The 10,306-nt window shown below is 41.1% G+C and overlaps 1 protein-coding gene and 1 non-coding gene across 2 annotated transcripts in view; both read right to left on the bottom strand.

Moving 5' to 3' along the window:
- ZC3H11A (zinc finger CCCH-type containing 11A) overlaps window positions 1-10,306 on the bottom strand; it is a 48,872-nt gene that overhangs the window by 23,942 nt on the left and 14,624 nt on the right. The window contains exons 3-4 of the mRNA XM_017525372.2: window positions 9,777-9,896; window positions 1,144-1,267 (exon numbers count right to left, since the gene is read on the bottom strand). Coding sequence (XP_017380861.1) covers window positions 1,144-1,267; window positions 9,777-9,896 — 244 coding nt within the window. The remainder of the gene's footprint in view (window positions 1-1,143; window positions 1,268-9,776; window positions 9,897-10,306) is intronic.
- On the bottom strand, window positions 1,346-1,453 carry LOC119470726. The gene has a single exon (XR_005199692.1). It is a non-coding gene; the product is annotated as a U6 spliceosomal RNA (small nuclear RNA).

The following is a 10,306-nucleotide window of genomic DNA, read 5'->3' as shown; positions in this document are numbered from 1 at the left end:
AGAGACGGGGTTTCACCATGTTGACCAGGATGGTCTCGATCTCTTGACCTCGTGATCCACCCGCCTCGGCCTCCCAAAGTGCTGGGATTACAGGCTTGAGCCACCGCGCCCGGCCTAGAAGTAGCTTCTAAGACAAAGCACTCACACTTATTTGAACCAAACCAGAAAGAAATATGTCTACCTTTTTCCCTTAAACTGAGGCGAAAAGATGTAGCCATCAAATTTTAATCGCATAGCAAATGGGGCTTTTAAATGGCTAATTCCACTTTAAATTACTTTAAAAAGGACTTTGGGAATAACTACTAGCTTTTTAGTTTTATTTTAGATTATAATCTACAGAGTAGGGTTGGCAAATATTTTCTGTAAAGAGCCAGACAATTAATATTTTAGGCTTTGTGGGCCATATGGTTTCTGTCTCAACTACTCAGTTCTACAGCACTAGCACAAAACTGGTAATAGAAAATATGTAAATGAATGGGCAAGGCTGCATTCCAACAAAACTTTATTTTACAAAATAGGCAGAGGACCAGTTTTGCCAATCTTTGGCCTAGAAAATCAAATTTATTTTGAAAAAGGTTTATGGGTCTGATAAGAACATGAGAAATAGGCTGGGCACAGTGGCTCACGCCTATAATCCCAGCACTTTAGGAGGCCGAGGCGGGTGGATCACGAGGTCAAGAGATCGAGACCATCCTGGTCAACATGGTGAAACCCCGTCTCTACTAAAAATACAAAAAATTAGCGGGGCATGGTGGCGCGTGCCTGTAATCCCAGATACTCAGGAGGCTGAGGCAGGAGAATTGCTTGAACCCAGGAGGCGGAGATTGCGGTGAGCTGAGATCACACCATTGCACTCCAGCCTGGGTAACAACAGCGAAACTCTGTCTCAAAAAAAAAAAAAAAAAGAACATGAGAAATGAAGTAACCATAGTAACTTAAATGGCATGCCAAGATATACTGGTTCTACAGTCATGGATATATCATTTAGCCTCAATAAGATTCAGTTCACTCATCTGTAAAGTGGAAATAATTCTGCTATCTCACAAGACTGAAAGAAGCCAATGTCTAAAAAGTACTGTTGTACAGGGTGCATAATAAGTATCTATTTGATAGTGTTCTTTTAAAATTAAAAACTGATCTCACTTTTGCTGGGAGGTAGGAAAAGGCCATCAACATATCGTCCTCTATTGTGATGAAAAGCGCAGTTTAATTTTTGACATCCCGTTGGCTGATTTTCCCAATAACAAGGAATTTCACTGCGTTTTTTCTGTAAGAGGGAAAAACACATGATTTTCAAATAAAAAAGTGATACATGTATTAATGTGGTAACTTTTTTTTTTATATATAAAATATGGAACGCTTCAACGAATTTTCGTGTTATCCTTGCACAAGGGCCATGCTAATCTTCTCTGTATCATTCCAATTTTAGTATACGTGCTGCCGAAGCGAGCACAGGTAATTTGTTTTCTAAACAAAGTTCATACAGGGTTCAAAAATCCGAGGCATGTGAGATGATTTTTAGAAGGAAGAGAGGTTGCTGAAAATAACATAACTTGAGGCATGATGGAGAGATGAAAGGAGCAGGAGAGCAGTTTATGTGTTATTCTTCCCTTTTTTACCCTCATCCTGGAACCCCTAAAATATCTAGTTAATTGAGAGCAGCAGGATGACATAGTAGTTTATGAAATCAAAGATAACAGGGTTTGAATCTCTATTATGCTACTTATTGGCCAGGTGGCTTTGGACAATTTATGCCTCTAATCCTCACTTTCCTTAGTGATAAAACGGGAATAACTGGTTTCTTATGAAGATTATATAAAAATAATGTATATAAAGCACTAAGCACATAGGCCAAACTCAACACACTGCAGTTACTACTTGAAGCTGAGAGTTCAAGGCTTTGAGAAAATTTTTCCCATTCATGAATTCTCAAAGTAACGCACAAATAACAACATACTTGAGGATGTGACGTAACCTTCTCAAGTCACCTCACTTTTATAAAGGAAAATTGGGAGGAAAAAAAAAAAACACCTGTGCATCTAGAATAAACTGCTGCATCATAAGATGTATGTCCAAGAAAACATACACATTAGTTCTCCAAAAGATGTGTATAAGCAATGTTCACAACAATATTATTTTCAATAGCTCTATAATTTTGCAAACCCACATGTACATCAATACTAGAACAGATAAAGAAACTAAGTGCCGGGTGCAGTGGCTCACGCCTGTAATCCCGGCACTTTGGGAGGCTGAGGTGGGCGGATCACCTAAGGTCAAGAGTTCAAGACCAGCCTGGCCAACATGGTGAAACCCTGTCTCTAATAAAAAGACAAAAATTAGCCAGGTATGGTGGCGGGCACCTGTAATTCCAGCTACTTGGGAGGCTGAGTCATGAGAATCATTTGAACCCAGGAGACAGAGGTTGCAGTGAAACAAGATTGTGCCACTGCACTCCAGTAAGTGACAGGAGGGAAAAAAAAAAGGAACCATAAAGTATTCATACAACAGAATGTCATCTAGTAATAAGAAGGTATAAATCACTGCTATACTCAATGCCGTAGAATGAAGAAGCCAGACACAAGAGTGCATACCACGTGATTCTGTTTATGAAAAGATCAAAACAGTCGAAACTTCTCCATGGTAGAGTAGTTGGGATGGTGATCAGCTTTGGGGATGTGGTTATTAATGAGCGAATGAAGGGGAAGTTAGATTACTGCTAATACTCTATTTCTTTTTTTTTTTTTTAAAGACGGGGTTTCACCATGTTGGTCAGGCTGGTCTTGAACTCCCAACCTCAGGTGATCCGTCCGCCTTGGCCTCCGAAGTGCTTGGATTACAGGTGTGAGCCACCACCTGGCCAATACTCTATTTCTTGAACTAGTGCTGATCAAATAAGCATGTTCACTTTGTGAAAATTCTTCAGGTTGTAAGATTATGATTTGTGCACTTTTCTGTATACATTTTAATAGTTCAAAAAAGGGAGAAAATATATGAGAAGCACTTCCAAAAAGTAACCTCTGATGAACTTCATTATGTCGAATCTCTATTCATAATAAACAGCGTAAGGTTTAAAATTCCAGGAAAAAACACCAGCATTACTTCAGAAATTTTAGAACATGGAGAAGAGAAAAAGAAACAATGACCATTACAAAAAGACGCTTAAATGTATCAAATGTATCAAAGGCCAAAATCTACTACATTGAGAGACTGATAAAATTCAATTATACACTGTTTTTAGGGATGTGGAACAATCAGACAGTCTCAAACACATAATAGAAATGTAAACTAGCTCCACATCTCTAAAGGTGATTTCGCAAAAACAATTTTTTAAAAGTATGTTCTAAGTTTATGTCATATGCATAATTACCTATTAATATTTTTTAAAAGTACAGGCTACTCTGGGAACATCATCTATAGAGCAGCCCTGCTCCACAAGAAGCATCAAAAATAAATATACAAATTAAGTAAGTAAAAATAAAAGTACAGCAAATGCCAAATATTGTTACCTTTCAAAGAACTAGACAGAAATTATTAGTCCTGTGTCATACCCAAAAGGTAGATGTAATAGTTATCACTGTTTTTTAGACAGGAATAACAACAATTATTCAAAGTCTTCGTTTCTCAAGGCAGAACCTAATGCTAATCTTCCTTGTTGCTAAGCCCACCTTTGCTTAAATTTCTACATCTTTCCCAGAAGCAATTTTCAAATTGCTGAATGATTTCTGTAACAGTATCTTCTATATACAGAAGTCACATGAAATTTATTTGATCTGTTTAATACACTAACTAGATTTTGTTTCTAATTGAAAAGTAATATATGTGTAATGAAGACAACTTGGAAAACGGAAATAAATGCTAATTATGCTATTACTCAAAGAGAATCACTTATTTTGGTATGAATTCTTTTTACTTGTAAAAAAAAAAAAATCACAAGTGACTATATCCATACTAAAAAGAAAGGTATTCTATATAATTCTGTACCTTTTTCCTAAGTAACATCCTTTACATGCCGGGCACACTGGCTCCATGCCTGTAATCCCAGTACTTTGGCAGGCTGAGGTGCACAGATCACGTGAGGTCAGGAGTTCAAGACCAGCCTGACCAATATGGTAAAACCCCATCTCTACTAAAAATTACAAAAATTAGCTGGTTGTAGTGGCGGCCACTTGCAGTCCCAGCTACCCAAGAGGCTGAGATAGGAGAATCACCTGAACCCAGAAGGCAGAGGTTGCAGAGAGCCAAGACTGCACCACTGCACTCCAGCCTGGGCAACAGAGTAAGACCCTGTCTCAAAAAAAAAAAAAAAAAAAAAATCCTCCACAGGAATATTTCTCCTACGTTAACTATGTCTTGACATTTTTAATAGTAATACAGCATATGATCCAAAGATAAAACAGTTGACTCTCATTGTTTGCAGTAGTTATGTTCTATAAAGTCACCAGGAACACTGAGTTAGTAAATACTAAAACATTTTCCCTAAGGGAAATAGAGTTGGGTTGCAGTGAGCCTCTGGTCACATTTTCATCAACTAATCAATACACAACTTTGGTTTTGGGTGTCTGATATTGTTAACTCGTTAATCTGAAACTCAAGACCAACAACACTGCAACTCACACCTGAACAAGGCTTATCTAACAATCTCTTTTCTCTATAAGACATATCATAGCCTTCTTCTACTCGGGAATACTATAAAGTATTTCAGCAATACACGTGGGAGCCATTTTAGCAGCACCACCACCAACCAAAAGCACAAAAATGGAAAAAACGTGGCACTAAACAGACCATGAAAAGGATACTTGTTTACAGTATCAGATGTGAAACAAGAAGGCAGAGAGAGCTCTGTTCTACCTTGCCTGGAAATGTGACTCAATTTGTCAATCAACATGACACGTCAGATGACTCAAATTTTTTGCTGCTCTGAACATGTCTGCAAATGACCAGGTACTGATTTGGGGGTTATAAATTTTAGTAAGCAGGCAAATTCACAAATATGGAACCCATGAATAATGAAAATGAACTGCAACAGAAGGGGTACACAGTAAAAAGACTCCTTCTCATCCCTGTCACTTTCCCATAGCTACTGTTGTTAAGTTTCATCTTTAGCTGGACTCAGTGGCTCACACCTGTAATCCCAGCACTTTGGGAGGCCGAGGTGGGTGGATCAACTGAGATCAGAAATTCAAAACCCCATCTCTACTAAAAATATAAAAATTAACTGGGCGTAGTGGCGGGCGCCTGTAATCCCAACTACTTGTGAGGCTGAGGGAGAACTGCTCGAACCCGGGAGGCGGAGGTTGCAGTGAGCTGAGACTGTGCCATTGCACTCCAGCCTGGGCAACAGAGCGAGACTCTGTCTCAAAAAAAGAAGGAAATTCACCTTTATACTTTCAGAGATTTAAAAAATTCATATGCAGGCCAGGAGCGGTGGCTCACACCTGTAATCCTGGCACTTTGGGAGGCTGAGGCGGACGGATCACGAGGTCAGGGCTTCGAGACAAGCCTGGCCCACACTGTGAAACCTCATCTCTACTAAAAATACAAAAATTAGCTGGGCATGATGGCTGGCACCTGTAATCCCAGCTACTTGGGAGGCCGAGGCAGGAGAATGGCTTGAAACAGCCAAAGGTTACAGCGAGCCAAGATCGTGCCCACTGCACTCCAGCCTGGGTGAGACTCCATCTCAATAACTAAAAAAAAAAATTCATATGCAAGTGAAAAACAAATACAAATTATTTTCCCTCTCCTTTTTTTTTTTTTTTGAGATGGAGTCTCTCTCCTTTTTCCCTGTTTTGTTTTTAATGGGGCGCTTTCTGCTCGGTGCGATCTCGGCTTGGCGTGATCTCTGCTCACCGCAACCTCCGCCTCCTGGGTTCAAGCAATTCTTCTGCCTCAGCCTCCTGAGTAGCTGGGATTACAGGCACGCGCCACCATGCCCAGCTAATTTTTTGTATTTTTAGCAGAGACGGGGTTTCACCATGTTGACCAGGATGGTCTCGATCTCTTGACCTCGTGATCCACCCACCTCAGCCTCCCAAAGTGCTGGGATTACAGGCGTGAGCCACCACGCCCGGCCGGCTAATTTTTATATTTTTAGTAGACACAGGGTCTGTGCTGGCCAATTGGTCTGAAACTCCTGACCTTAGGTGATCCACCTGCCTCAGCCTCCCAAAGTATTGGGATTACAGAAGTGAGCCACTGTGCCCGGCTTGTCTCTCCTTTTTTAACACACCTTGCTCCTCACCTTACATTTTTCACTTGGCAATATACCCTGATTATTTCCATATCAATAAATTAGTTTCCCCTTTAAAATTTTTATTAACAGCTGCCCAGCACTACACTGTATGAATGCAGCAAAGCTTTATTTTAAATGAAGGACAGTTAGGTTATTTCCAATATTTTACTATTACAAATTACAATAAGTAATTCTGCACACATCTTATTTTGCAGGTGAATACATATATGTAAAAAATATAAGCATTTAGTTCTTTCAAGCAATACAGCCAATAAGCCTCTGTGCAAAAAAGAGTTAACATAGTAGCTCTGAGACTACTATGCTTAGAAACACCTGCTTGCAAGGCTTGCTCTTAGCTAGCCTCTGGGAACTGGCTTTTATAACACTCCTACTAAGTTAATTGGAAGTGGAGAAGGGAAAAGGCTCAGTATGCCTAGACTGTTTGTGCAAACACTATGGTTAATGCTGAACATCTGCCTTCCTTCTGGGAGTCTAGAATTTGGGCACATGTTTGGTAAAGGGTGCCTACATGGCCAGCACCAATGAAAATTCTGAATGCTGAAACTCTAATGGATTTCCCTGGGCAGAAACACCATATATGCACTGCTGCATTTTCAGCACTGGGAGAAGTGTGTGCTCTTTGTCACCCCTAAAGGGAGTGAGCATAAAAAAACAGGCACATGGGCCGGGCGCGGTGGCTCAAGCCTGTAATCCCAGCACTTTGGGAGGCCGAGGCGGGTGGATCACGAGGTCAAGAGATCGAGACCATCCTGGTCAACACGGTGAAACCCCGTCTCTACTAAAAATACAAAAAATTAGCTGGGCATGGTGGCGCGTGCCTGTAATCCCAGCTACTCAGGAGGCTGAGGCAGGAGAATTGCCTGAACCCAGGAGGCGGAGGTTGCAGTGAGCCGAAATCGTGCCATTGCACTCCAGCCTGGGTAACATGAGTGAAACTCCGTCTCAAAAAAAAAAAAAAAAAACAAAAAAAAAAACCGGCACATGGATTCTTCCAGACTCTTCCTGTATCTTTTTCTTTTATGATCTGACAGTGAATCCTTACTCTATTGCCGTAATATATCTCAACTCTGGGTACATGCTAGAGAATCTCTAAATAAAGAGGTGCTCCTGGAGACACTGACATACCCTTCATAGGTGTTTTGCCAATATACACACTCCACTAACAATGTTATAATATGATTTCTCATAAGATAAAACATAAAAGTTGCAGAGTACTCCTTTATCAATTGGATATTTGCGGCTATTTGCAAGATAGGTAGCTTAGAATGTAGTTAAGAGACAAGAAAGCTGAAGCCAGATTGGAGTAGCTGACCCCAGGCATATGAACTGCATTTAGTCTTGCCCTAACAATTCAGTGCAAAGTCATCAGATGGTGCTGAGGGAGGCAGGCATTCACACTGGAGGAGGAAAGGACATGGTGGCCCAGAGCAGGGAATTGAAGCCTGACTGAGATGAGGAAGGCAACCACATGACTGTGTAGAACTGGCATAGGGTGTTGGAACCCATGGAGGGTTGAGGACATGTGCATGAGAGGGTACCCTGACAAGTGCTGAGCCTCAGCAGGGTTAGCAATGTTTTGTGCAGAAGAGATCCCAATGCAGGATGAAGAAGATATACTTACGTAGGGTCAGCCTAGAATGGGCAACAAAGACAAAGTGGGGTGAGGAAGGCAGGGTGCTCCCAAGGGAGTAGAGTTGGAGTATGTGAGCAGGATCAGGACAGCATCTCACATGGGAGGGCTGCCCAGCACAAAGTATCACAGCCCAAGGATGTGAAAACAGTATCCATTATAGGGATAGGGTTGGGGGTCAAAAGTAGGATGCTGGAGTCCAAGAAGGGTGAGGAAAAGGCTCCTATGGTTAAGCAAGAAAGGAGGCTTAGCACAGGGTACTAGAGCTGAAACATGGTGAGAAAGGTATCCCTGTGGCGAAGCTTCGTGTGTCATGTCAGGGCCTGAGAGGAAGGAAGGGTCTGTGACACAATATTAGTTTTTCTACTAGGAGACTGATTAAATAAATAAAACTATTATGAACAATGGAAACCAAGTTTTTCACTTCTGGAGAAGAGTTACAAGTATGAAAAAGGAGAAGTCTAGACTAAGGCCTGTGGTATTGATGAACTGGATGCCTCTATATGAATCCATAATTTCTAACACTATGTATCTATTGTTAAATACATAATGATGTAAATGTCTGTAAGTGTATACATTTATATATTCCTTAGCTCCTTCCACTGAGAGGACCTGAAAGTGATGAAACTCTAGGAGCAACCCAAATCTTAACCTCTATATACCATTCTTCACTAAAAGAAACCAGGGTATCTTGGATCAATGGCTGAATCCAGGGCTGAAGTAAGAAAGGTACTGGATGAGCCTGGAGAATCCTGTCAGGCTAAAAAGCAGAGATGCTCAAAGAAAGATGTAAAGCATCAAAAGGACACAAAAATCAGCTTGAAAGGCTCCTACTAGCCGAATCTGGGTCAACTTGAGCATAAAAAATCAGTAATGAAAGTAACAGAGTACGACACACTGATTAAAATAGAAAACCACATATATTAGTCTATTTTCACACTGCTATGAAGAACTACCTGAGACTGAATGATTTATAAAGAAAAAAGGTTACACTAACTCACAGTTCTGCATGGCTGGGGAGGCCTCAGGAAACTTACAGAGGATGCAAGGCACAAACAAGTCTTACACAGCAGCAGGAGAGCACAAGCAAAGGGACTGCCATACTTTTAAACCATCAGATCTTGGGAGAATTCACTCACTATCACAAGAACAGGATGGGGGAAGCTGCTCCCATGATCCGATCACCTCCCACCAACTCCCTCCCTTAACACATGGGGATTACAATCGAGATGAGATTGGGGTGGGGATGCAGAGCCAAACCACAACACCACAAGTTTGCAATAATTCACATAAATAACTAAGAAAAAGTTGAAGTTTGATGAAAAGTGGAGTAAAGGATCTAAAAGTACCTCTCCACAAAATATTTCTTAATTATAAAAAGAAAACCTTTATAATGAAGCAATCTGGCAGATACCATCTTAATCAAGTGATCAAAGTTAACATGACCAGTAATGAGAAAATTAAAACTGTGTGCCACAGGATCATACACAACAAAAATACCATTCGCCGGACACGGCGGCTCACATCTGTACTCCAGCACTTTGGGAGGCTGGGATTATAGCTCATTGCTGTATATATACAACCTCCACCTCCATGTTCAAGCGATTCTCCTGCCTCAGCCTCCTGAGTAGCTGGGATTACAGGCACACATGACCACGCCTGGCTAATTCTTGTATTTTTAGTAGAGAAGGGGTTTCACCATGTTAGTCAGGCTGGTCTCAAACTCCTGACCTCATAATTTGCCCACCTCGGCCTCCCAAAGTGATGGGATTACAGGCATGAGCCACTGCGCCCGGCCTAATATATTTTTTTTAAAGTCACTTTTGTACCTATATTTTTTATTGGTCCACCATGACCCTAAGCTACTTATTATAACAGAAATAAAAAACTTACATCAATCTCCATGTGGCGAAACCTGCACACCTGTCGAAAACAGCGCCCTTCTTGCCATAATGTGCAAACAGTTTCATTTCCTAATGCAGCTTCACAGTGACGGAATGGGCAGCTGTCACCCTATAAACAAAAAGAGAACACAGAAAAGAACTGTAGCATCGAAATACATCCCAGGTAAAATATCCGTAACAAGAACTCCTGGAGTTTAGACAAGCGCAAATGAGTAAGAAAAGAAAGGTGTGGTAGAAAACAATGGCGATGGAATGACAGGAACAAACTGAGAGCGATGAATGTATTATTTCCCATAACCTATTTCTAGACAGTATCCTTCATTTGATCTGACATGAGCGACACAAGATGAGAGAAAGGGTTGAAAAAGACAAGTAGGAGTGTTAGGTATTCTTTAAAAATATATTTTAAGGCCGGGCACGGTGGCTCAAGCCTGTAATCCCAGCACTTTGGGAGGCCGAGGCGGGTGGATCACGAGGTCAAGAGATCGAGACCATCCTGGTCAACATGGTGAAACCCCG

Source organism: Cebus imitator, unplaced genomic scaffold (genome assembly GCF_001604975.1).
Source record: "Cebus imitator isolate Cc_AM_T3 unplaced genomic scaffold, Cebus_imitator-1.0 Scaffold38, whole genome shotgun sequence".
In the NCBI taxonomy this organism is placed as follows: Eukaryota; Metazoa; Chordata; class Mammalia; order Primates; family Cebidae; genus Cebus; species Cebus imitator.
This window is presented reverse-complemented; position numbering and strand designations above follow the sequence as displayed.